The sequence below is a fragment of the Balearica regulorum genome, chromosome 10 (assembly GCF_011004875.1).
Source record: "Balearica regulorum gibbericeps isolate bBalReg1 chromosome 10, bBalReg1.pri, whole genome shotgun sequence".
NCBI lineage: Eukaryota > Metazoa > Chordata > Aves > Gruiformes > Gruidae > Balearica > Balearica regulorum.
The window spans coordinates 3,225,728-3,250,529 of NC_046193.1; the positions used below are offsets into that span (position 1 = coordinate 3,225,728).

The following is a 24,802-nucleotide window of genomic DNA, read 5'->3' on the forward strand; positions in this document are numbered from 1 at the left end:
CCATTACACTAAGTTATCTTTTAGGAGTTCTGAGAAGCAGAACCCGTTTACACATGATATCCATTAGAATGAATCTGATTTAGATACAACTTAGATGTTCTTTTGATGGCCAATCTTGGAACATGCTTTCACAGAAAATGTTGTAACAGGGTACTGCAAGTTTTAAATACAAGGATAAGAGGCTTCAAGGGAATTAGAAATCAACAGTCATCTAATATGGGCCAGTGCACCACTTCCAGACTATGACTGACCTTTGAGATCAGTAACAAATCAGAGGATAACAAAAAAAGAAATGATCGTGTCACTCCCAGACAGTAATTAATGCAAATTTGGTCAAGGGACAATTATTTAAAGTTGAGAACAAGGAAGCATGAACAAAATTTGTAGAAGAGACAACAATTGAACAATAATGCATTAATTATTGAGACTTATGTAAGAATGCTTCCTCAGATGGCCAAAACCCACAAATCAGACAAGACCGACTCGGCTGATGAGTCATCCTCGAGGGGAAAAAAAAGGCAGCTAAAAATAAAGTGAAAAAGAAAGAAAACAAATTGAAAATAACAACAATGAATGGAAGCTCAGAGCTAATCAAACCACAGACCTTCCATCCCCTGGGGATTTCTTTAATAAACCTCTCCACCATTAAACCACATTGATTATAATGATACTATTTCCCAAAAAACTAACATTTGTGTGGTTGCTAGTGAAGAAAAAAAATAAAAATCAGTTATACACTAGAATTTTTCCAAGTGGAATGACTGGCTGCCTGTGGGCTCAAAGGCAAAGGGATACCAGTACTCTCGTTAGCGCTGCCAGGACAAGGAGTCCTCAGCCTGAGCACAACTTGCAGCTGCCTGGCAGGTAAGCAGAGAAGCAAGCAGGCATGCTTGTGATTAAAGGGTAATAAGTGAGACTAAAGGGTACAGATGAAAGAGCTGGGGCTCTCAAAATTAAGATGAGGAAATTTAAGCACATCAGTAAGAAAGAGAAGCCTATGGCTCCAAAATAACTTATTATGGAATGACTTAGCCTACTAATTTCTATGCATTTTGTGTCAACTCACACCTTTAAAGTAAGACAGGTTAATCAGCTATCTATATATCACTTTGCTTTACGTTCAACAAAGAATCCCACACACACACTTACAGTGGTAAAGGAGTTATACAGGTAGTATATGGCCCACGAAATAATCACAATGTAGTAAATATTTAGCCAAAAGGAAAGGACTGCAGCAGCTAGCCCCACACCTGTGAAGAAAACAAAAAGAAACAAAAGGAGGTAACTTTTAGTAGTGTCTGTACAAGTGTCAGTTGAAGAGCTGCAGTTCAGAGGGACAAATACAACATATGGGGCAGATGCCATTTACCAAACTTTCTAGAAGCCAAGTTAAAATTTTAGAAGTACTATTATAAAAAGGTCACTAATTTGGGTGATAGTTGAGTCATCCATAAATTTGATCATAGCGTCCAGTTCTCTGTGTGTTGCAGTAAGCGGTTACATCTGCTGCTGCTGAGATTTTACAGGCATTTTTTACTTCGATGGAAAAGAGCTAAATCAGCTCATTCTCTGAAACAGCAGTTCCACGGAAACTTCTGGCAGATGCATGCAAATTGAGTATGAGTTATAAGACCAGCTAGCCACTTAGTGCACTGATCAAAGTGCTTGAAGCTTAGTGTAATGCTATTATGTCATCTCAGACTACAGAAATGTCAGGGGTTCCACAATGAGAATGCCTTGTCTTCTACTCCACATGGAGACTTCACGGGTGTTTTAAAATATTCCGGCTGGTGACGGTTGCCACATGACACTAAACAGGAGCAAGTGCTCAACATAATTGGTATAATGCAAAGCAATTTTGCATTGTACCCCCTACCAACAACTGTACCTCGAGCAAAGCTAAAAACTTACCTGTGAGAAAAATTTTCACCTCTCTGGCTTTTCCCAATACAAAATTTCCTAATCTACTCTAAACAAACTTTTAGCTCACCCTATGCGAACTGTCAGTCCTACTATGTGAAGTAATTTATAACTCAATGTGTAACTTGCTCCTTTACTGGTCCAGAAGTCAGCTCAGGAGCTATTAAGTGTCAAAGGGTTTGAGATTGGAGGGTGAAAAGCATGGTTTGTGAGGTTGGTAGGTCTATGCAGGATCTAGATTAAAACCTTGAAGTTCTAGGAATAAGAAACCTCAAACTAGATTAAAAAAATCTAAGTATGGAGTGAGCTTGTCTTAAGCAATCCAGCATGAAATTGCCATCTTTGAAGTGTCTGGCTTTTGAATTTCAATAAAGAACAACAGGAGATACAAACTTCTGTGACCTCAAACAGAAACAATGTTTACCAAATTGCTGTGAACAGAGTTCCACACCTGCTCAGACAACTATTTCGAGATTTAATATGCTATTTTGAACAGTCTTTATATGTTCCTAACAAAAAATAGAAGTTTTTTAAGTTCAAAAATTAGTTTGCTGAGATTCTAATGCCTAACTCTTGCTATTTTTAATGGGGAATGAATAATATCCTAGCATGTTTCAAAATTGTCAGTTACACCTCAGAAAATTAGGGTTTTCTGCAGAAAATTATGGTTCAAGTAGAAATATGAAGACATAAAGAAACATCCTTGCCCTGTCATTTTGTGCAACTTGGAAACAAATGGAAAGTAATCCAAATTCATACTGTACCTTTGAACATTGGAGCAAGCTTCCAAACTCCAAGGCCTCCTATAGATGTATATTGACCAAGGGAACACTCCAAAAGAAACAGTGGCACTCCAGCAAAAATTAAAGTAAGGAAATAGGGAATCAGGAATGCACCTAAAAAGAAATAAGAAAGAGCCTGTTACAGTGGGGAAAAACACTACTGAGTTTCCACTGTTTCCATCCCTATTATATATGAAAAGAAATCCACTTTTCTTTCCTTTTAAATGTAACATTTCAAAAAAGTTAGTGGAAAGCACACGTACACTTCTGAACCAGATTCTCAAGAGGTGAAAATAAGGGGAAAAATATATCTCCTCATCATTTAAATATTTTCTGTTTAAGTAAAAAGCTAAAATCCAAAAGACTGTGTATTTTGTTGACTTCATCTATCACAGAAGCATGCAGATAGCATAAAGGCTTTAACCAGAACTGTCTGCTTTCCAGCTGAAAAGCTTTACCATACCTTTTATGGTAAGCTCAGAGTCAACATTACAAGCCGCATGCAATCCTCTCAAAAACTCAGTCCAAAAGAGAGGGCTCTGAAGGGTTGGAGGGCAATGTGCTTTAGTTCTGCTCTAATGCCTTATGGCCTTTTAAGAGCAGCTGCCATCTAGAAGTTAGAATAAACTCCAGAGCAAACTTCTAAGCAGGGCACCACACTCCAATATGGCTCCAACCCTCCTGGACAAGCGTAAAGCAAAAAAAAAACCCAACCAAAACCCAAAACCAAAACACACCTATACAGATGAAAAAGCTATTAAAACCAAGTTCTGTTTTCTGATATTTTTGGTGGTGAATTGTAATATACAAATATATCGGATGTTGTAAGAATGAAACAGCAAACATACCTCCACCATTCTTGCCACAAAGGTATGGAAATCGCCACACATTCCCTAAGCCAATGGCATAACCTACACAGGACATAAGAAAGTCAAATTTTCCTTTCCAAGTATCTCGGTCTGGAAGATCCGTCTTCTTCTTCTGCACTTTTACTACCAAGGTTTTAGGCTTGTCATTGGTGATTGAAGCATCAACTTCTGTGGAGATCTGTCCGTCTGCCACTTTTGTCCCGTTTGTTGCCATGTCTCTGGGTTTCGCTGGAGAGGCTCTGGCAGCAGCCGGACGAGAGATTTCAGCACCAGTCCACGTGGACAGCAGCTTTGCGGCTCGTGGGCACCCCACCGGGCAGTTATGGCGTCGCCAGGAAAAACACAACACCCCCAGCACCCCGGGCTCACACGCTTTACCGAGCTAGTCCATAGTCCCGTACCAGCTTCTGGCTCAATCTGTAAGGAACGACATCACAGAATTTAGATTTCCTTCATCAGTGCTTTAGGCAACTCAAAAACGGAGAGCGACCAGAGGCTTTGCTGCCAAAACGGGTGTCCCATTGAAAAGCTTGGCCTTGCCCTTTGGATTGTTTCTTGTTGACTCAGTAGGAAGCAGGGCAGAACTAACATAGTCCCCCAAAACATTCTCCAAGCCACAGTTACTCATTTTTTTCCCATTTTTTACTCTTGCGAGTCTACAGAAACAAAATGATTCTAAAATGCAGCGCTATGTTGTACATGGCATACAGCCCAGATTTTTATATATATATATATATATATATATATATATGAATCAGTAATGAGATTTCTATTTAACAGCCCAGTAAATACTATGTATAACAGCCCAGAACTCGGGCAATGAAACTATTCCATTTAATCATTCTGCATTTAAAAAAGTACAGTGGAATTCCCATGACTGTAAAGTTCCTTTATTTACAAGAAGTTGGGGCTATCAAGAAATAGCACTTGCCACCTTTAATAGTGAATTTAAAAAGTTAGCAACAGCCTGCACTTATCTAAAACGCTTTTCTCTAAAATACTCCCAAAGGAATTAAACAATAAACCGATCAAGCACCAGGCCTTAATCCTGGGTAATGATGTTAAGTTTTACATGTGGTTATAATTAGCTATTAATATAAGACAAATGTTTCACTAAGCTTTAATTATAAGCACTGCAAGACAACAGGCTCCAACAATCACTCCTCAGTTTCTGTTTCCTACCACGGGTTGCAGTCTTGCACCTTTTCAAAAACCATTACTGGTACTATATACATTTTCAAAATCTAAATAAAGGAAGGAAAAATCACAGAAGCAAATACGCATTACGAAAAATTACCTGGGATACTTCAGTCAACTCTAAAGCACATGTAACTCCTGCAAACTTCCACAACTCCACTTCAACTAGAAATAACAGAGTGAGCTACTGTCTATTGTATGTCTGCTGCATGTCCATTCACGATTGATTTATTGTCTAGTTCCTCTTAATAACTTCTTTTACCATACGCCAGTCACCAGTGCTCAAACCAGAGACTGCAACAAATAAAACACTTGCCACTGTGAAGCTATACCTTATGGCAATGTTGGCAACATTGGCTAGGAGGTCAGGCAAAGATCAACAATAATTTTATTTACAGATTTGTGTAAAGGAAGATTGAGATTATTAGCCATTCCCTTCTAATGGTAAATTATGCTAAAAGAAACATAAAACCCATGTATAGACTCTGTCATAAGCAATGCTTTTCTTTAACTTCTCATTTCAGATCACTGCAAGATTATACTGGTTATTATAAGGCCACATCCAACAGTTAAAAAAAAAAGTTTTCAGTTGGAAGCTGAAGAAGCATCAGCTGTAGGTATGCTGGGGTGAGCAGTCATGCTTGTAACCTTCTCTCTGTTCCACTGCAAGGTGGGACTCAAAGACGGAAACTCCATCTATGTACTTTCATGTCCTCACAAATTCTTCTGTGTAAAGGTATCTCCCCTACATAAAATTGTGGACTTAGTTATCCATATGTCAATGCAAGCTTGCCCAATTTTGTGTGCCAATAAATGTCATTTCTGGCTGTAGTCAGGAGTTTGAGCACTTCAGGTAATGCGTTTCCTTACACACGAGGAAATACAGATCATCGTGTTGGTAAAATGAGGCTCCTGTTCCAAGGGTGGATTATCTGAGATCACATTGAAACTTCGACCTCCGCATCTACACGCTTGTAAGTCGATGGTGCAGACAGCTCCAGGAGTACACTAACAGATGTGCAGTTTGCCAGCACCACCTACTGATGAAGATACAGAACTAGAAGTGTTTCTTTTCAGCCAACACAGGCTGCAGGGTGTTCTAGGACTTTTACGAACAGGCCCTGTACTAATTAGATTTTTTGTTGTTGTCGTAATTTACACTTCGGCTGTGCTTTGTCATCAGCAGGAGCTTCCAAGTACTGGAAGAGGCTGACCGTGTTGGGGATGGGTGGAAAAAGAAACCCAAAACAACACAAAAAACCCCAAATAAACCAGCACTACCTATATACATATGTATGTATGTATATCTCTTGTTTGCTCATGATGAGGGAGACACTCATCTGCCACAGCTGACACTCCAGGAGAGGATCTGTGCTGAATCTCAGAACTGAACAAACAAGCCAACAGGAGCACGGATTCACCCCCTCCTATCTACGCACAGGCTCTGCAGGTGAGTGCTGGGCTGTTCCAGCCCTATCAGGCTCTGGAGAGTTTTGGGCATGCGTTAAAACCTCTGTTGAATACAGTGAGTAATTTAGTCCAGTGTAAGAGTCCATGACAAAGGCAAACCAGAGGGTTAGTTAGAAAATCTTGATGAATAAAGCAAAGAACATTTTGTAGGTCCTCCTGAAGGAAGGTGCCTAGATCTGTTTCAAAACTACTGTAATGCTGAATGTAAGGCTGAAACTTCACAAGACACCCCAGCAGGTATGCACATCTGTATGTCAAGGGTGAGGGGGGTTTGGCCGGCAGCCTGCTGCTTTTAAGATGAAAAGATTGAAAACAATAGTTCAAATAATCACATGTGGAGAAATGCTTAGCTTTCTCATGCAGCACAACCTTTGGCAAACACCCCATTGCACACACTAAGTATTCAGCAACTCTGGTAAGTGGAAGCCCAAAGACTCAGCAGAGGCTTGTTTTGAGAAGGAGGAGGTGGGGACTGACCAATTTGCATCTGTCCTGCCCTGCCGCTGCTGGTGACATTATTCTATTTGGAGACCATGTAGGAGATTTTACTGTCAGTGGTGTCAGTACACAGACATTTGTGCATATGTGGTGATACAGCAAATCAGCATCGGACAATGAAAAAATGCTTTCATTTCATAGGCTTGAAAGTAGGGGTTTTCCCATGCTATGAAAATTTTCCCCAAGCCTAAGAAATAATAAGTTACAACAATAGAAGTAGCCCCTAACCTCAAATCCACACTCTCTATATACAGTAGTACTTCAAAAACTATGACTTACATACAACAATCTAGCAGAACTGGCGATACAGCAGTAAAGATACTTGGTACATGCTCTCTAATCTGATTAGGCAATATCCCACAGCACTAGGATTTAAATTTAAAATTGGTCTGACATGGAATGGGACAGAAAGACACTTATGTAAGCTCTGTGGGTTGGCTTGGGCAAAATGAAATAGAAATTGTAGTTGTCAGCCAGCAGAGCAGGTACGACACTCGCTGTGCAATGTTATGCTTTGTGGGAAGAAGATGGAGAGCTCTTTTAAATAAATCGGTCTTTGCTCCCCCGGTTCCTTCATGCCAACACTGAGTGTGCTAGGAAGGGCACAGCAGCTTCCCACCACATTCCTCAGTGCACAATAGAGCTTCCTTGACTTCAGTTACTAGGGTTGCTCAGCCAAGAGGAGAAAGCCCTCTAAAACAGGGTTTTGGATACCATCTGGTTGTCCTGCACCACCATCACATTAGAGAAGAATTACTTGAGAGAGCCAAGCACACATAGCAGCCAAGGTAATAAGCACAACCAGGGAAACTGGAACAAAGAGAGTGCCACAATTAATAAAAGCATTTTTCTCTCTCCTGGTCTGCATAGAAGTGGATTTGAAGAGTTTAGAACTGGCTGCATAAAATGAAAGTGAACAGCAATATTACTATCATCTTTCACAAGTGATATCAAAAGGCAATAAAGAACAGTTCAGAAGCACACACAGTCAAGCAGAAAACCCCAGTTGCTTTAAATGATGAACCTCTTATGTTCAAAGTTCTTTACCTCCTCCCCTCCAATCCATTGTGTTCCTCCCTCCCTGGAGTGCAGCAGCTCCGAGGGCTCCACACAAGGCAAGACCATGGCAGCTTCATTCAAGAAATGCTGAGGAAATGCTGTTAAATAAAATGCCCCATTGGCTTTATAAAACTTTGAAGGTATTATTCCTCTAACCTGGGTGGTACTCCAGTTGAGCCCACTGTGGACACAGGTTATTTGAACTTACGATTCTATTTGTATTGGGCAATCAAGTCAAGAGATCACCATGCATATGCTAAGTTTCATAGCAAAATATATACCCCATGTCAGCAGTGTACAAAATGGGATTGAAACACAGAAAGTGTAAAATAGGAGGACTGCTGAGCTCATTGGACTTCCATTCTGAGATGCCCACAAGGACAGCTTTGTTTTATTATTCTTCTCTAGGAGAGAGACTGTTTGGAAGTAGTAAGCAAAATAGTGCGCAAATAGTACACACCAGGTGTACACACATGCTGTTCTACCACATATACATCGCAGAAACCTGTATGTATCCAAGAATGCTGCTACAAACTTTTCCTACTGGTACCTCAGATCTCTTGTGAAAAATCTGACCCAGTTACGTGGACTTCCACAAAGTGTACATTTTGACTCAATACTTTTGTGCAATGCTCACTGACCCAACCAGCAACCATGCCACCTTTGGTTTCTGAATGGGAGGAGAATTTTCCTTTATAGACAATTGCTAAATTGCATATTGAAACAGATCATCTAAAGAAAAAGACAGACACCAACCCCCCAAAAAACCCCAAACAACAAAGAAGGAAAACAACCCACAAAGAGACAAAAGAGACTGATTCCTTTTCTTTTGGTTCACCTCTTCCGAGCTTCCTTGTAGTCCACAGAAAGCCATCACAATTTTCAGAAGTGTTTCATAGTGCTCGCCCCCTATTTCATTTCTTAAGATGGGTATGTGGAATCTGGCCTCTGACAAAATCAGTCCTTAGTGGCATCTGCACCAGCATCTGATTCCCCAGATGAGTGCTCCCCAGAGCTCTGGCAAACCACAGTGAGCAAATAGAAACTGAAGTTGACTTTATCTTTTGCAACATGAAATAACAGCAGAGGAAGACCTGTGGGCAGGAAAAGCATAACCATTCCAAAAGATGAACTATAGGCAATTTATTTTCAACGCAAAAAGGTGCACAATCTAAATACCACTGTCTGTATTTTCACTTTGATTTTGCCTAAATGAATTACAAAGGGTTTTGGTTTTGTGCAAATACCTATTTGTGGAAAAGCTTGGTAGCAACAAGGCCTTATCTGAAAAATACTGTTAGATTTTAGGTGAATTTGATGGCATAAGTCTTTCTGTAATGGTTTTATTGTGTTTAGCTTGCATAAACTAAACAGTAGTTTTTAATATTTTTACGGCCTAATAAAACATCACGATTTCACCCAAATTCCCGTGTTTAGTCAGTGAAGCACATTAGGTGTTCCAAAGATAACATAGCAATAAACAAAGGACCTTAGCTGGATCTTAGTACTTCTGAAGTTGGCCCAAAACACGGAGTTGTATGTGGTATCTAAATTAGATTGGTTGCTTGTCCATAGCAGCTTGTTATTTTCAAGTTAAAAGCTTCCTTCTTCCCTGTACAAGTCTACGTTTTGACTTAAACATAATCTTCCCTCTGATTAATTTTTTTTTTTAAATAATTAGATCTACAGGAGTAAGAGTGTCACAGATCTAAGCATCTGTCTGATTAAATTTGTACAGCCAGCTACATTTCTTTCACTACTGATAACAGCAGCACTTGCTAAATTACACATCCTCTGAACATCTGGTTGTATGAGCTGTACGTAGACATTCATGCACCTCTCTACTCTTTCTTCTTAACTATTTATACACCATATATTGACTTTGCCGAGGGGTTTTGGAAAGCTATGCATGCTTAAATATGAAATGGTAATCTGCAAAAGCTGCCGCATCTGCAGGTGGTGTAAACTGATGTATCATTGTCAGTTGAGAGAAGGTGAGCTGCGTGCTACAAAATCTTTAGAAGGTATATAAAAGCATAAAAGATGCATTAAAAACCTACATGCTGGATTACAAAGATCTTATTTTATGAACAGTACTCTGTATTGGTTGGGGAAAAAAGTATGAACACTCGGTTGAATAGAGAATTATGAAACAAGCTTCAGTAAGACGTACTTACAGTGTATTTCAGAGGCATAGAAACATGTCCCGTACACCGACATTCCTCCTCCACCCCTCAGTCACCTCTGCTTCGAAAAAGTTACCCAAAAGCGCTGCTTGGACTGGAGGTTTTTTAAATACAGTAACACAACTAAAAATAAATGTTGTCACATCGCTTATTTGATCCAACAAGTATTCCAGTAACCAATCCATTCCAGTAACAAGAGGCAGGGCTGGCCAAAAAACATGGCTTTGATCAAATAAGAAGGTATCTAGAATATACGTTTAAAGAAAGTAGTTTTGAATGCTTTTAAGCAGGTAAAGATTGCTCAAGCTTGCATCTTGCAGTGGGATCCAACATGACTGATAGTTGCTGATTTTTCCCTAGATGCTAGGACATGGTCTTATGTGACTTCTCTGACGTCTAATACAAGCTTGTACACTGCAAATTTTCAGGAAATGGATTAACTTTCATCTCTTGCCTCTAATTGATTTTATGAAGCTTATAAATAGAAGTCTTTAAGATTTTAGGTTCTTCTCTGTCAAATATGACTGACCCTGATCAACAGGTTCAGAAGTTATTGGGAGCAAAGCAGCAGGTTAACAGGCCATCAAATATTTGCATGTACCTTGCTTCCTTGAAGAAGTCGGATGACACAATGGATGCAAACTGTAGGTTTACAATATCATAAGTACCACTAAAGTATCAATCTCTCACACCTCAGACTAGAACACATGCCTGGAAGGTATCAGCCTAGGGGGAAGGGGAAATGGGATGGAAGTGGTAGGAGCTTCATTCCCTCGCCCATTCGTAAACATTTACAGATAGATTTCGCCCATACTGAAGAAACACACTGACACCTAGTCCTTCAGGCTCTAAGACATGACTTGAAAGCTCATCTGTTTGCTCCCAGTTCTAGCTACCCTTAAAGGAACAAATTTTCTCTCTAGCTACCCAGTAGAACCTGCATGTGAAGGACAGAAAGAAAACAGTTTCCTCAAAATATTCTGTCTTTCCTCTCCTTAAGGTGTGCCAACATTTCTATGGTACTTAGCTGTCTCTCATGGGATGAACAAGTTGTCACAAGATCCAAAGCAGTAACACGGATGGCATCCGTAACTATGGTTTGAAGGCAGTCACGCCACCACCAAGAAGGAAAACCAGCAACTTTGCAATTTTTCAGTCTTCACATGCAAGAATAATTCAGTACTTCAGAAAGAAAGATGAAAAACAAAAGCCAAACATCACCAGAACTGCTCACATTTCTGTGGCATACAGAGATCCCTTCTGAGCTACCTGTGTAATTTTGCCCAAACCACAAGAATTTACTCCCCAAGTCCAGCTTCAGTTCAGTAATGAGACTTACATTCATCTTCTGTAGTGAACAGAACTCTCCTGGTGTGAAATTCACTCTTGATGTAAAAGATACAAAGGTCCAACCTGCAGAAAGACCTTGTCTCTTACACAGCATTGCTATCAGGATGTATGGTCAGATTCTTAAATAAATATTTATCACTTAACCCTCCACAAAAATGTTTCTTTTTAAAGAACTTACTAGAAAAGGTATGCCTTGGCAATTATAAGGGATTCTGTAATTAGCCAGAAACATCCACAATGAAATACAAAAAAGAGGAACAAACATGAAATGCAAGATGCAAAATCACGAAAAGTGCTGGCCATATAGCCCGTAGCAAGGTTATTTTTGAAAGACAAAGAATTTTGTTATTCTTGTTAACGTAAGAGTAAAGATAAAGCAAAACACACTTGCACCACAAGTGCAAAATTATCCTGACAATCTTGGGAGTCTGCTTGAAGCCTGTCTCAAAAATTGCAATATTTTCTTGTAAACTTGTAATGATTTTCCTATCTGGACCGTGTATCATTTTTATTTGAAATAGACAATTGATCATGGAGGGAGATGCAAGGAGAGAGAAACTTTTTCCACTCATCATGGAATTATATCAAAACTGAGTAACTGATAATCAGGGTCTTACAAGGCTTTTAGACTGATTAGCATTACTTTCCAATCAATCCTGGTGAGTTTAACAAGGCTACGGATAGTTGTACATTATTTGAGTATATTATTGCTTATCTCACATTAGCACAATCTGCCTCTACTACTCTATATTTGCACATCAAAAAATTTCTGGGCCAAACTTTGAATAGATTTCTCGCAATTTAAACAGAACCAAATGGCCCTCACAATGTGGGGTACCTCCTTGTTTAGACACTTTGGTGATTCCTACCTTGTTGAATACGGTGTGTTCTTTGTTGTTTCCATTTTCAAACTTCTTTGCAATAAAGTATTTGTCACATTTTCTATTATTACTGCAACAAAATAGAATTACCATCTACTGCAACCACACCCCCACTTCTAGCTTCACCAGTTAGATATTCAATCAATCAGACTTGCTCTAGAAAACCTGTGTAGCTAGGGACAGCATTCCCATACTTACTCAGACTCTTGCCTACTGATTGTGCTCCATCTGAAGTTTTATACAGCAGGGTAATAAGTTACTGCTGCATAAAAATGGTTTTGCTCATTTTTCTTCACACTAGTTGGGTATCATTCTTTAGCCCTAATTGGTATTAATAAGCATCAGTCTTGTGCAAACCCAAAGCCCTTCCCTCAGAGCCCACAACGGTTTTCAGTGTGGAAAATGCAACTGCTAGGGAACGCAGAGAGGTTTAAAAAAGTCACGACTGGTGACAGTCAGCATCCTGGGGTGATGCTAAGACAGGTTCCAGCATCCTCTTGCTGACACTCGGGAAACAACCCAACATACCAGGTCTCCCTTGGCCACAGAAGCAAGCCAAAGACAAGTTTAGCGGAGCAGTGGATTTACTGTCCTGCTCTGAAGTACAGAAATCAAACATGGTTCTGACTTGCGGGTACTGCCAATGACATGATTTGCTCCCCTTACATGCCCCTTTCTCCCATCTGGCTCTCCCCCCTTTGCCTGGGAGGAGATGAGGGGGGTAGACAGCCTGCCCATCTACCTCTTCCCCCCTGGGCCCTGTTTCGTACCCTTATTTGGTATTTGTGATCCAGTTGCAGCAATAGTTTCTGCCCTGGCCAGAACAGTTCCGCTGAGCTGCTGCGGGCAGGAGTTGGGCAGTTCTGACTTCCTGCTTAAAGGCATTGAACTTCTGCTGGCTCGGAGAGCTGCACAAAGCCGAGACCTTGGAGACACACCAATGCAGGAAGCCAGGACAGAAAAAGGGAGCAGCAAGTACAACAGAAAGGCAAAGTAATTTGCCCAAGCGGTAGGCTGGGGCAGAATTTAGAGCAGTTTCTTTGAGTCCCAGTGCTATCCCTGAACACTCAATAATAATATTGCTACACTTTTCTAATAGCCTCTTTTTATTTCCAGCATGTACAGATGATTAGGTATGAAAGACTGTTTGCCTTGTGAAGGCAAATAAAGGCAGATAAAGGCTCCCACAGAGATCACAGCCTCCCTCTATGCAAGAAATAAATAAAAATCTCAGTGTAAGTAACTGGGGGGTAGCATTTGTTATTTAATTTTTACCAAACTGGTAAGTTGCATGTTATTTCTCTTCCCAAAGCAGAGAACACCCTGATATGCTATAGCCACATTTGCTGGCAGGTAGCCATCTCTAGGTAGCCTAGAGCTGGAGGAGGTGGTCCTGCAGTGTTGTTTGAAGGGTGTCACTGTGTGAGTTGGACCGAAGCACGGCAGCACCTCTCAGTGAGACCAGAGAGCTGCTCAAGCTGCTCCTTTGAAGACAGCAGATAGTTAAGATCCTGCAGTCTGCACAGGAGGGAAGAACTAACTGTATGAAACTGGTCTACCAGGCCAGCACCCCTTAGCTCAGGCCAAAGCTGCCACAGCCAGTCCTGGGCAGCCATGAGATTGGCTTCTAGCAACATTAGTAACCCCAATGAAAACTGGTGCATTGCCTAATTTGTCAGGAGCTGCCATGGTCCCAAAGACCTACATATTTCTTTTTGGTGAAAACATGACATAAACCACTTTGCCTTCTTTCTCTATGTGCTCATCGAGTCTCCCGGGATTCTGGTTTGTTTAAGGTCTGTAAGCATCTCCCATCTCTCACTGTGTAATTTTTATTTTTTTTTAAGTGTTATTGTTTGGGGCAAGAGTAGATGAGCAACATGCTGCTCCACATGCCAGAATACATCAGACAGAGCATCATTCCAGTCTGAAGTTTCCCATATTCAATGCAGGCACTGATTATTGATCACCAACCTGTGAAGGACTCCTGTTTTGTATCAACACTACTACAAGAAGCCTGCTGTTGAAGGCAGGAGCTGCAGCAAAGGCAACGCTACCTATTGCAAGCTGCATGCCCTGACCAAGCTTTCAAAACCAAAATTCACAGAATCAGTGAAATTCTGGGTGTTTGGATCAAAGTGCACAGTGTTCCTCAACCTATAATTCCCAGTACCCAATCAGGCCAAATTTAGACCAGATACTGTCTTAAAAATGCATATCTGATCTGAAAAGGCTGTTGTTAACTCTTAATAGTTAAAAACAGTGAGGGGAGGAGAGAGAGAGAAATCAAAAACTTAACAGTATTTACAATTCTTTTTATTAGCCTTAAAAAAAAAAAAATACACAAGTTTCAATTTCATGCTTCACTCTGAAGCCAAAAGGACTAGAGAAACAATTTCTGTAGAGTGATGACGAAGAAAATAGTCACAAAATTTCAAAAGCTGTGGTTTAATACAAACAACAGAGTTTGGGCAACAAAAATACTGCATTTTTGTGCTGGATGTTTCCCTTGGTTTAATGTACTCCTTCTGCCATCTCCCGTTTCTAAATTTGGAGATATTTCGGTTCATCTTACATCTGAAAACACTGCCTAAAAGTGCCATGGCCAGCTTACTCTTCACAGGATGACATCTTGGCATATCTGAGATGAGATTTTCTCTGTGTGACTGGGCAAGTCGCTTTGGATGACATCCAGCATGGGATGTTGTCTAAAGCTTAGAGACCCACCCAACAGACAGGATCCACAAAGCTCCATGCATCAGACTCAACGCTAGAAATACATTTTGACAAACAGAGAGGTAATGGTCCAGGCTGCGTATGCCATCTTCATGCAAGTCAAGCTTTCTTCAATTTGTATTACTTTATCGCAGTTCTTTTTTTCCACCCCCCAACTCCCACAAAAACCCTTATCCAATTTTAGCAGCCATACATAACACAGGCCTGAACTTCCCCAAGCCTGGTGGAGAGGAGGCAGCTATGGCAGATGCTCTGTCTCCTAGTTTACAAGCCTATCAACTGACAATAGCAGCTGCCAACACTGATAATTCCAAATGATTCTAATTTTGGTGCTGCCTCTACATTTTAGATCATGGCTTATTTTAAATAGCCCTATTTTCTGAACAAGAAAAGACTTTACATTTGTGATTCTTGCATCTAGTCGTCATATATTGCAAACCAAACAAAAAAAGACTACAGGCACATGCACACATTAATGCAGTTAAGCATCTTTCAGGACAAACTAGAAGCAGCATACCCTTTTGGAGGGGGGGTGGAGAAGAGAGAGAAAGAAAAGCCCTGAATCTGAGGTTACCCCTTTCAGATACAGCTCCAAGCTAAAGTCACATTTTCTTTCTGTTCAATTTTCTTTGATCCTCAAACTTCAATCCAAACCTTTAAGTTTAAATTAAATGGGATTTCATTCTGAACTAAAAGCACTTTAAATGGAAACAAGAAATTCTTCCCTCTCCTCTCCTGCCAAATCATGAATTTGAAGCTGCAATATTGAGGTGCCTAGCAAATCTATAAAACTTCCTGGCTTGAAGTGATAAAGACAAACAATCAGGAAGCTTACTCTGAAGGTAGGAGATAAATGGAACAATTTTCTTTCATTTCATTAAAAAAAAAAGAAAAGCTGAAGATAAATTTAAGAATTTTGCAAGTGGTCAATACATGCAAACCATTGTTGGTTTTAACTGATGGCTCAATTGCATTACAATACCGATGGGGAAAGGTTTCACTCTTGTCCCAAATTATTTTAAGCCTACATTGAAAGCCTGTCTCAAGACAAGCAGTGAAGTCAGATTCTGCTCTAAAGAGTTGTTATCACTCTGAACAAAACACAAATGCATTCTGTGCATTTTGCAGCTATGTATGTAAGCCCTAGTTCTCTTAACAACTCAGCAGCATCTTAGGCTCAACTTTCTGTAACTAAATATCCTTTAAGGGATGTATTCTCTTATATTCTCCATACACTCATGGGAGCAAGTCTTATACACGTGACAATGGGGCTCATATGTGGGCATGGCAAGGTACTGAGCCTGAGGCTCTGGGTGCAGCCCCTTCTCATATGCGATTCTTGTGCATCTTGCTGGCATGTCAGCTGCAGGCCCTGGGCTGAGAGAACTTGGGATCCCTTGGTCAAGGGCAGTCATATCTGTGTGGTGTGGCATAAGGCTAATAGACTACCCAGGCATGTTTTACCTTCTGACTATAGTGATGATTCTAAACAGCTTTTACTATAGGATTATTTTGAATACATTGAAATGTAGTACAAAGCTTTCCAGTATGGAGGATGTGCATTGTAAACCAATCACTATAATTTTGGTTTTCCCTGTCTCTAGCTTTCTAGCTACTAAGAAGCTTCAATGCTTTGCTCAAAAGAAACAAATTGAACAATCTGCTTAGGCATCCCCTGTATATCCACTAATATCTCTTCTTGTTTGGGGCCATTAAGAATGGCTAGCTCTCACACAAGGTCATTAGTTTTAAGTGAAAGACAAAATATACACTTACTGTAGTATAAACATAGGCTAAGAATTTTCTGCCTCATGAAGGAATTGATTTGTGGGTTGTCGGGGGGGGGGGAGGGGGGGGGGATGTTTTTTGTTTTGTTTTATTTATTTAAAGTAAACTTACCAGAAGATATCCATGTACCAACACTGACATTACTCATAACTGAAAGCCAACTGATAGGGTCATGAAGCCAGGTAACACCAAATGTTGGTTTCTGTCATGAATCAAAGCCTGCTACTTTTATCAAACAGAAAGATAAGATACCATCTGGTGAACATCAACACGTCAAGGAGAATACAAGACAATTTGCAACCAGAGGCTAATGCTGCAACCTGAAAACCACAGTCAGTATCTGGGACAGTTTTCCCCCTAAAGTTTGTGCCCCAGAACTAGTGCTTGCCAGTTCTGGAAGACCTCTGTCAATGATGCTGATGCCATACTGGCCCAGTACTTAACTGGGATAATTAAGCTGATCAGGAGTCCAGACCAACAAGCAGGAGAAGTAGAAAACACGCAAATCCCAAATCAAATATGCCATTTGGGTAAGTGCCAGGTTTCTTGTTCACAAGGACCAGGCAAATCGGCTCTTTTGAGAGACAGTGGAGGTGCTCAAGAAATCTAGTTAGTAATAGTTAGTAGTAGGCCTTGTTAAAAAGAAAGTGTCAAATCTTCAGTTTCAAAAGAACTGACCATTTATGTTCTGAGAGGAGAGCTGTTCAAAGGTAAAAAAATAATTATTTGGTATCAGTTACTACAAGACACAATTTTCCTTCATTCCAAGGGGCATATTTTTCAGTATAAAGTCCAAGCTGGAGCCCTAGAAGGCAAACACCTTTTTCAAGGAGGCAAAGAGGACTGTTATCTCCTCCGCCAATTGTTTGAATAGTAAGCTACCTGAGCAAAAAATATTATACATGGGAGATATGGTTTTGCTGATCTTTCTCTGGAGAAGCTTAGATTAAGCTTGCCCTTTTCTAAAAGGTACACAGTTCATCAAGAAGTTGTTTAAAAAGGAAAAATGTGGTTTTACATCAGGCAAGAGTGCACATGTGGCTTACCTTGCTCTCAAAATGGATGAGCCTGGACCAATCTGCAAGATTGCCAGCTTTATTTCCATCTGCCTGACCTGAACTATAGCACATCAGAAAACATTTTTCCAGATCCACACTTGGGGATTTGAACATTCATACTGATACCACTTCAATCCCATTTGACTGTCTAGAAAAAAAAAGCCCCCACAGTTTTATGTTTTTAATTATATCAGACAAAACCTTATTTGCTGCAGCAAATAATTTGGTATATCCCTCCCCCGCCCCCCCCCCCCCCCCCCCCCCCCCCCCCCCCCCCCCGCCCTTTTTGGAAACTGCTTTTTCTCCCTCTCAGACTTTTACAGCCTTGCAATTGCAAGGTTTGTGTCACTTGCCAAGGGTGAAGGAATCTAATTTGCTAATTCAATCATCATTTGCAAACTAATGACTGCAAGCATATATAAAAATGACATTAAAATATCTGGAACACAAGCTATGTTGATGAATACATTCTCAGAGTAAATAAAAGCACCTTTCAACTGAAGCGCTTAAAGCCTCTGCATATTTCTGGTTCAAGAATTTAGTCTCTTCCTGGACAACAGCTCTATTATAAATGAAATTAACAGTAATAAAAACACAGCTCAAACCTCCTCCCCTAGCTGGACTGCTCTAAGAACTCCAGCCGGAGCCTAACTTTTGGGTTAAGGCAGCAATCACTCAAGTCTGGAGTAACAAGCCATCTTCTTCTCAATCAGTGGAGTCTGCTTCAGATTCCCCAAGAAACCATATTTTTTTTAGTGTTTCTCTTTAAAATTACTCAAGCTCCCTAAATTGCAACACAGATAAAAGCACATACATGGATGAGACCTGTGTGTAAGGGAATTAAACAAAACCCCCCCAGTGTGATCCAACAGCGACAGTTCTATACTATTCAATTCTGTGTTTTAACCTTGCTTTGGGTCAGATCTAATTGATATTTAAGCCAATAACCCTCCAAAATCAGCAAGAATTCACTTTCGTGTGTGATCCTTAAGCACATCTGGAAATCCCACTCTTAACCACCTGTAAAATATGCCTGTAACCAAGCTCTGCTCTGAGCTGGCAGAGAGGATCTTCACTCAAAAAAGCCACGCATGCATACACTATAGAGAACATTTCTGGCATTCAAGTATTAACAAGTGACCCCTATTTTCAGTGTGTCCAAATTAGATTATTGTGCCAGAATTTCTGAAGTGGGGATCTGAGAAAAGTGTCCTCAGGCAACCACAGATGCAATAATACTCTCTCTTAATTTATTTGAGAAAACAGCCTGAAAATTAGGACAGTCATATTTTCTTGCAAATCAAGAAAATCTGTATTCTCAGCTGCTTATGGATAATAGATGAGCAATGTTATTCATCAGCAGGCTTCCAGTCTCCCAATGTTATTTAGGATGGATTAGCATCTATTCCTCTGCTGCCACACCACAGTGCATGTTCCACTCCTCGCTTTTCCCTTCAAAGATTTCACTTAATCCTCCTGCAGGGGCTCCTCGAGATCAATGCATTATACTTCAATTAGTATCTTAATACTGCCCAGACAACCCTTCAAAGCAGGAGCAGATTTCTAGGTAAATATGTGGAATAGATCTTAGAAAAACATGTACTTTCACGCTGGAACAAATTAGGGAAATATTGATCTTGCACAATGCCTATGAGTTCTCTCACTAGCAATAATTCCTTGCTGTTAGAATGTTATGTGTAACAGCTTTTAAACATTAAAAAAAAATATAAATCAATATAGCATCATTTGTCTATTTTACAATAGACTCAGAAAGGTGAAATGGCCACAACCATCTAACAAGATCCGACTAACCTGGAACTGGAACCTAGTCCTCTTCATGAGGACCATATCTCACTCTATACCACAAATACTTCCACATCATTCAAAACACGTTCTCTGGAACTAGAGAATCGGATGGTTGAGCGCCTGTAAACGTTTCAGAGCGCAACCTGTTCCCACACAGAGGTCAGTACGGCAGTCTATGATAGATAACGTTCAAGTTTTCAAAGGCTGCTGATTTTGTTGACTATGAACTAAAAAAGAATGGCTTACGTAACGCCTGTCCTTTTCCTCTCAAAATCAGAGTGCAATTCGCAGTATCCAAAAGATTTGTCTCACCAGTTTCCACGTATTTGAATGAGCCCTTTAGTACTAATTGGGTATCCAGATTCTTGGGGAGCTTTTAGCATCTGAAGTCTGACTATCTCTGCTGTAAACAACTTCCCTCTTCACCTGCGGAGTTTGATCACAAGACGGGCAGGATAGTGGTAATCCAAAACTCAAACCAGTATGTAGTAAAAGCTTTGCATGGAATAAATCTGGAGGAATCCTGAAGGACAAAGTCAGCTAATCCTAGCTCCAGAACAGGTTTCAAATGCAAAGCAGAAAGAGCCTCCTTTTATTATCAACCGTTACAATCATCATTTCTGCTTTCCTAGCATTTATTTTATGTAGCTAATTGAAAGTAGTTCAGAGCAGACTGAAGTCAGGATGATACCACTTCAGAGTACTTCACTGTGGTTAAGCACAGACAAGGAAAATTGGGAGCGCTAGCAGTAAAGATTCCATGTATCACACAACAAATCAGCACAAGCTACACAGAGCTTTTATCTACACTAAACACAGTCCAGCACCAAGAGAGTTAAAATGGCTCTGGAAAACGCTAGCTCAGCTACTGCATGCAGCCCAGTTGAATAAGCTCATCAACTCACCCACTGTAGCATTTCTAGTACCCAAGCTAATTTGCTGAGTTAGGTTTATTTGCTTGACTATGTTGGCACTGGTAATTTCAATGCTATTTCCATCACTGCGGTATGTGGCTTCTGTTGCCCTCAATTAATATTTGTCAGTTTATCATCACGGTGTCACAGTTTAGCATACTTTAGCGACACAATTGAGTGGGACGCAGCTGAAAAACAGAGCACTATATTACTACACTGAGCCAAAGGAAAAGTAAGCTTCCCAACCTGCGTTCACGGAGTACGTAAAGACCAATCGTTTGACCTTCGCTCAGTGAGATCTGACATTGTTCCTTATGACATTATTGTGCCCGTTCACAGACTTTCTGACTATCTGTTTGTTTCATCACTTTTGCATTTCCGTTTTCACTAGCTCCTGGCCTGTTGAGAAGTGACTGCCACAGTAGTGAGCGAGAAAAGGGGAAGAAAGTTGACTCTACTGAAAACAAAGTAAAAAACACTCTTCTAGTCTCACAGGCTATAGATATATACTGTGCCTTTTACGTAAAATCTCTTTAGTCCATCTTGTGCTCTCTTTCTTCTGCCTTGAGTATCTGAAATTTCTCTGAATTACCTTTCTTCCTAAGAGTAGTCTGCCTTTCCAAGAAAAAGAAATATGAAGAATATTTTTCTTCTCCCTTCTGTCCCCGTAGAAACAGCATATTATTGGATGCAAGGCTATGACATGATTACTGAACCAACTCTTAGAGGACCAAAGATTACAGCGACCACCACAGATTATCATTGATATCAACTGCCAAGCTATAGTATTTAGAGGATTAAAAAAAAACCCCAAAACCTAAAAATCCCAGCCTGCTCTTAATCACTAAGTAGACTTGCATGCTATTTGTTGCAGTACTTGTTCCTGGTTTGGCTTTGTCTGTACCACATAAGCCTGACAAGTATTCAACACAATTTCTCACGCTTTAGCTCGTAGATCTTACAGTTATTTAGGCCAGTCGTTGCAAAATTTCTCATTTAAGACCATCCACTGTATTAAATCTGGTCCACCTGATTGAAAAGTTTTGCCAAGACCTATGAGTAGGAACCCTTTATTGGCACCTAATGAGATAGCAGACAGCTATGGCTAAAAACCTTAGTTTCTCAATTGTGTTATAAAACTAAACGAGCAATGCTGAAAAGCTGAGTAAGATTTCTGTTAAGAATGGGCTTTATATTTAACCAGCAATTATATTAACTGTGTCATAAAAGTGGATGTTCTACTGTAATTATACACACAAAAAACTGCTACTTAAAATCTGAAATGAATGTATTTCTCCACTGCCTCACTGCTGTAGATTATTTCTTTTTAAAAACAACAACAACTATGTTCAGACCAGGGAAAACATTGAAGGTGGCAGGATCTCTAAGTCCTGAATATCCCTCATACAACTGCACTTTCAGGTCCAAGCCAAGAGCAGCTTAATTGCCTGCAATTGCAATTCCAGCCACTGCAAATCATATACAGCTCTCCCATGAAAGCATTAAAGAACTAAGACTTAATTAGCAACCGTGATTAAATAGCAATTCATACAGCCATTATATCTTCCAGCTAGGGAGTGCAGTTCTCTGAAGAAGCAGTGAAGGAAAAAAAATCAAATATATACACCTCCTCCCCCTAACACAAAACCTCACCACCACCTACTTTCTTCAAACTTTATCATGGCAAATGTTCATTATTTGTGATGGAAAGGCTACTGCCAGACAAACTTTGAACACTCCTAGGCAAAGTTTCCATTTACAAGCCTGACCTGAGAGATTACAGACTCCAAAAGAAATCATGGTAATTACAACAACATAAAGCAGTTCAGAGAGCACATCACCAACACTAAGCAAAGAAAAGATTCCCACAGGCAGCCATGATTCAACAGCCTGCAGTACTGAGGGAGAGAAAGGGGGGCAAAAAATCCCCAACAAACCACCACAACAGAAAAAAAATCTACATCACTGATAAAAGTCTAAAGAACAAGCATTTCTGAAACTCAGTTCAGCTCCTATTCTTCCCTTCTTCCACTTCATACTTCTGAAATCTTCACAGTAGTAGTAGATTAACTCCTTCTTGGGACAGCTGGGATTGCAATTCTTCACCCTCCTTGCTCTTTGGGAATCCTGAACTGATGGAAAAAAAGTGAGCAAGAGCAATACCCAGAGGCAGAGTATATATCCATGCAGACATCCTCTCCATGTTTAGACAGGACAACCATGGCAGCAGCCAGAGATGACTACATGCTGTAGTACCTAAGAGCTGGTGTTTTGTAGTGTACGAAATCCCTTAGCTTTTGAATTTCCAGTGCCTGCATATACTGTTGGTTCTGTTCAAAAGGTGCTAGCTTGTTCCTGTTTCTTGCTGGATTTGGGAAGATCTCCAGACACAGAGGAGGAGCGTCTGAGTGCGGTAGCAGATAATGCAGCAGAAACAACTACTGATCTCCAGACAGCTCACACACTGGCCATGCTCTGCCCAGGCTGGAAGGATCACGTCAGCTCCTTGTGAAGCCTGAGAACACGCTCATTTTATGATGTGATGCCAAGTGGGAAAAAATTACAAGGAACAGTGATGAGACAACAACAACAACAAAGAATTACGGAAAGGGAACAAAGGCAATTTAGGAGTTCATGTGCAATGATCAAAGAATGAGATTTTAACAGGGTTAGAGATATACAAGTGCCAGAATTAGCAAGATGGATCCTCTACTATAGCACCAATTATCAGTTTTCAAATCCTGAAGACAAATGATTTCTGGCTTTTAATAATAATGCACAGGGTCAAGAACTGATTTGTAAGTGGAGTCCTGCTCCAGGTGAGGACAGTGAGATTTCAGAAGCTTCTCTTTCAGATCGTAGAGAATTACACTGCAGCAATATTCCTCCACTCATCCAAATTGGAAATCTTAGATAAGTGAAATAAGTCTGTGATGAGGATAAATACACTGTCATATGACAAGACTCCAGGAAATTAGCTAGACAGACAGAAGAATGACAGATGGGATATAAGAGAAGAGGGAGTTACTGTATTTAGTGTTTGAAATGTCATTTGGATACTCTTCACTGCTAATGTGCCTTCTGGGGTTTGCCAAGTCCTGTTCCATTGGCCTTCAGAAAGCCAGAGGTCAATTTTACATAGAAAAATCTGAATACTCATTCAGACACAGGACCATTCCCTATGTACTGGTAAAAACCACTTTATTCTTGACTAAACTTTCTGGAAAATATATGTGTTCTTTGCAGCATAGCTTAAGTCCATCCCTTGTGCACTACACATTTCTTACCCATTTCACACTCTTTTCTTTAGAGAGATCTTGGAATAGCATACATTCCCATAGAACTGAAGGAAATTCCTTTTCCCATCACAATCTCTCTTACAGTTACCACCTACTAAATATTATGTAGGTATTTGATATCAATATTCAAAGTATTGCTTGCATCATGATGCTCAGAAGCCTCACAAGCGAGGTTTGTCTTTGTCTATCATTTCTCTAGCTTAATCAATGCTACTGGTTCTATCTGGGCAAGCGAATAACCAAGATTTTTGGACAAAGGCTTTCACAGTCCCAAAGAATTCAAGGCTATCATTGTGCATGCAAAATAACTTACAGATGAGTCTGAAGCAGTTTCAGTTATTTGCACTGTAATACATGACTGCTCAGTTGAAGAGAGAAGCTTGGAACAACATATGGTACCAATTACCTATATCCTCCTGTAACCAATGCTTTTTCTTTTCAGATACAATTTATCTGTATTGCTTGGCAGCTCAACTGTCTCTCTTCTCTTGAGGAATACTACGACACACAGATGCTATTTATACACTAGGCAAATTATTTCTGCAACCATATCCTTCACAATAAGCCTATCCTTGTATCCCATCCAAAAGGTAAGTGTCATAATTTGTGACCGTGAAAGATGCCTTGGCACTTTTTGAAAAGTAAATCCAGAGTCTTGGCAAAGTTTCAGCTTTGGTAATTGCATTCTGTCTATCTGCAGTTCTTCTTTTCTAACAAACAGCTGATGAATTCTACCCCAGATGTGACTGGTATCATATCCCAGGTTCCAGGAAGCTGTTAAATCAAAGAACAAACTTAATAATGAGCAACATAACTATAAGCCTTATTTCCCATGTATCTGCTCTACAGGTATTTTTATGCTCTTTTTCAGCTCCCAGAATCCCATCACAACAATAGCTAAACTCAATAGAAATCACAGGAGTAAATCTCCGAGGACACTTTCTCTTTGAAATGTTGGTCAGAAACCCAGAGAGAATACCAATGGCACA

General features: G+C 40.1%; 1 protein-coding gene across 3 annotated transcripts in view; it reads right to left on the bottom strand.

Moving 5' to 3' along the window:
- Positions 1–24,802, bottom strand: part of SLC6A1 (solute carrier family 6 member 1) — a 156,725-nt gene that overhangs the window by 16,031 nt on the left and 115,892 nt on the right. For all 3 annotated transcript variants that reach the window (XM_075762771.1, XM_075762770.1, XM_075762772.1), the window contains 3 exons: positions 3,551–3,988; positions 2,685–2,816; positions 1,150–1,250 (listed from right to left, as the gene is read on the bottom strand). In XM_075762771.1, coding sequence (XP_075618886.1) covers positions 1,150–1,250; positions 2,685–2,816; positions 3,551–3,785 — 468 coding nt within the window. In that variant the 5' untranslated portion in view covers positions 3,786–3,988. The remainder of the gene's footprint in view (positions 1–1,149; positions 1,251–2,684; positions 2,817–3,550; positions 3,989–24,802) is intronic.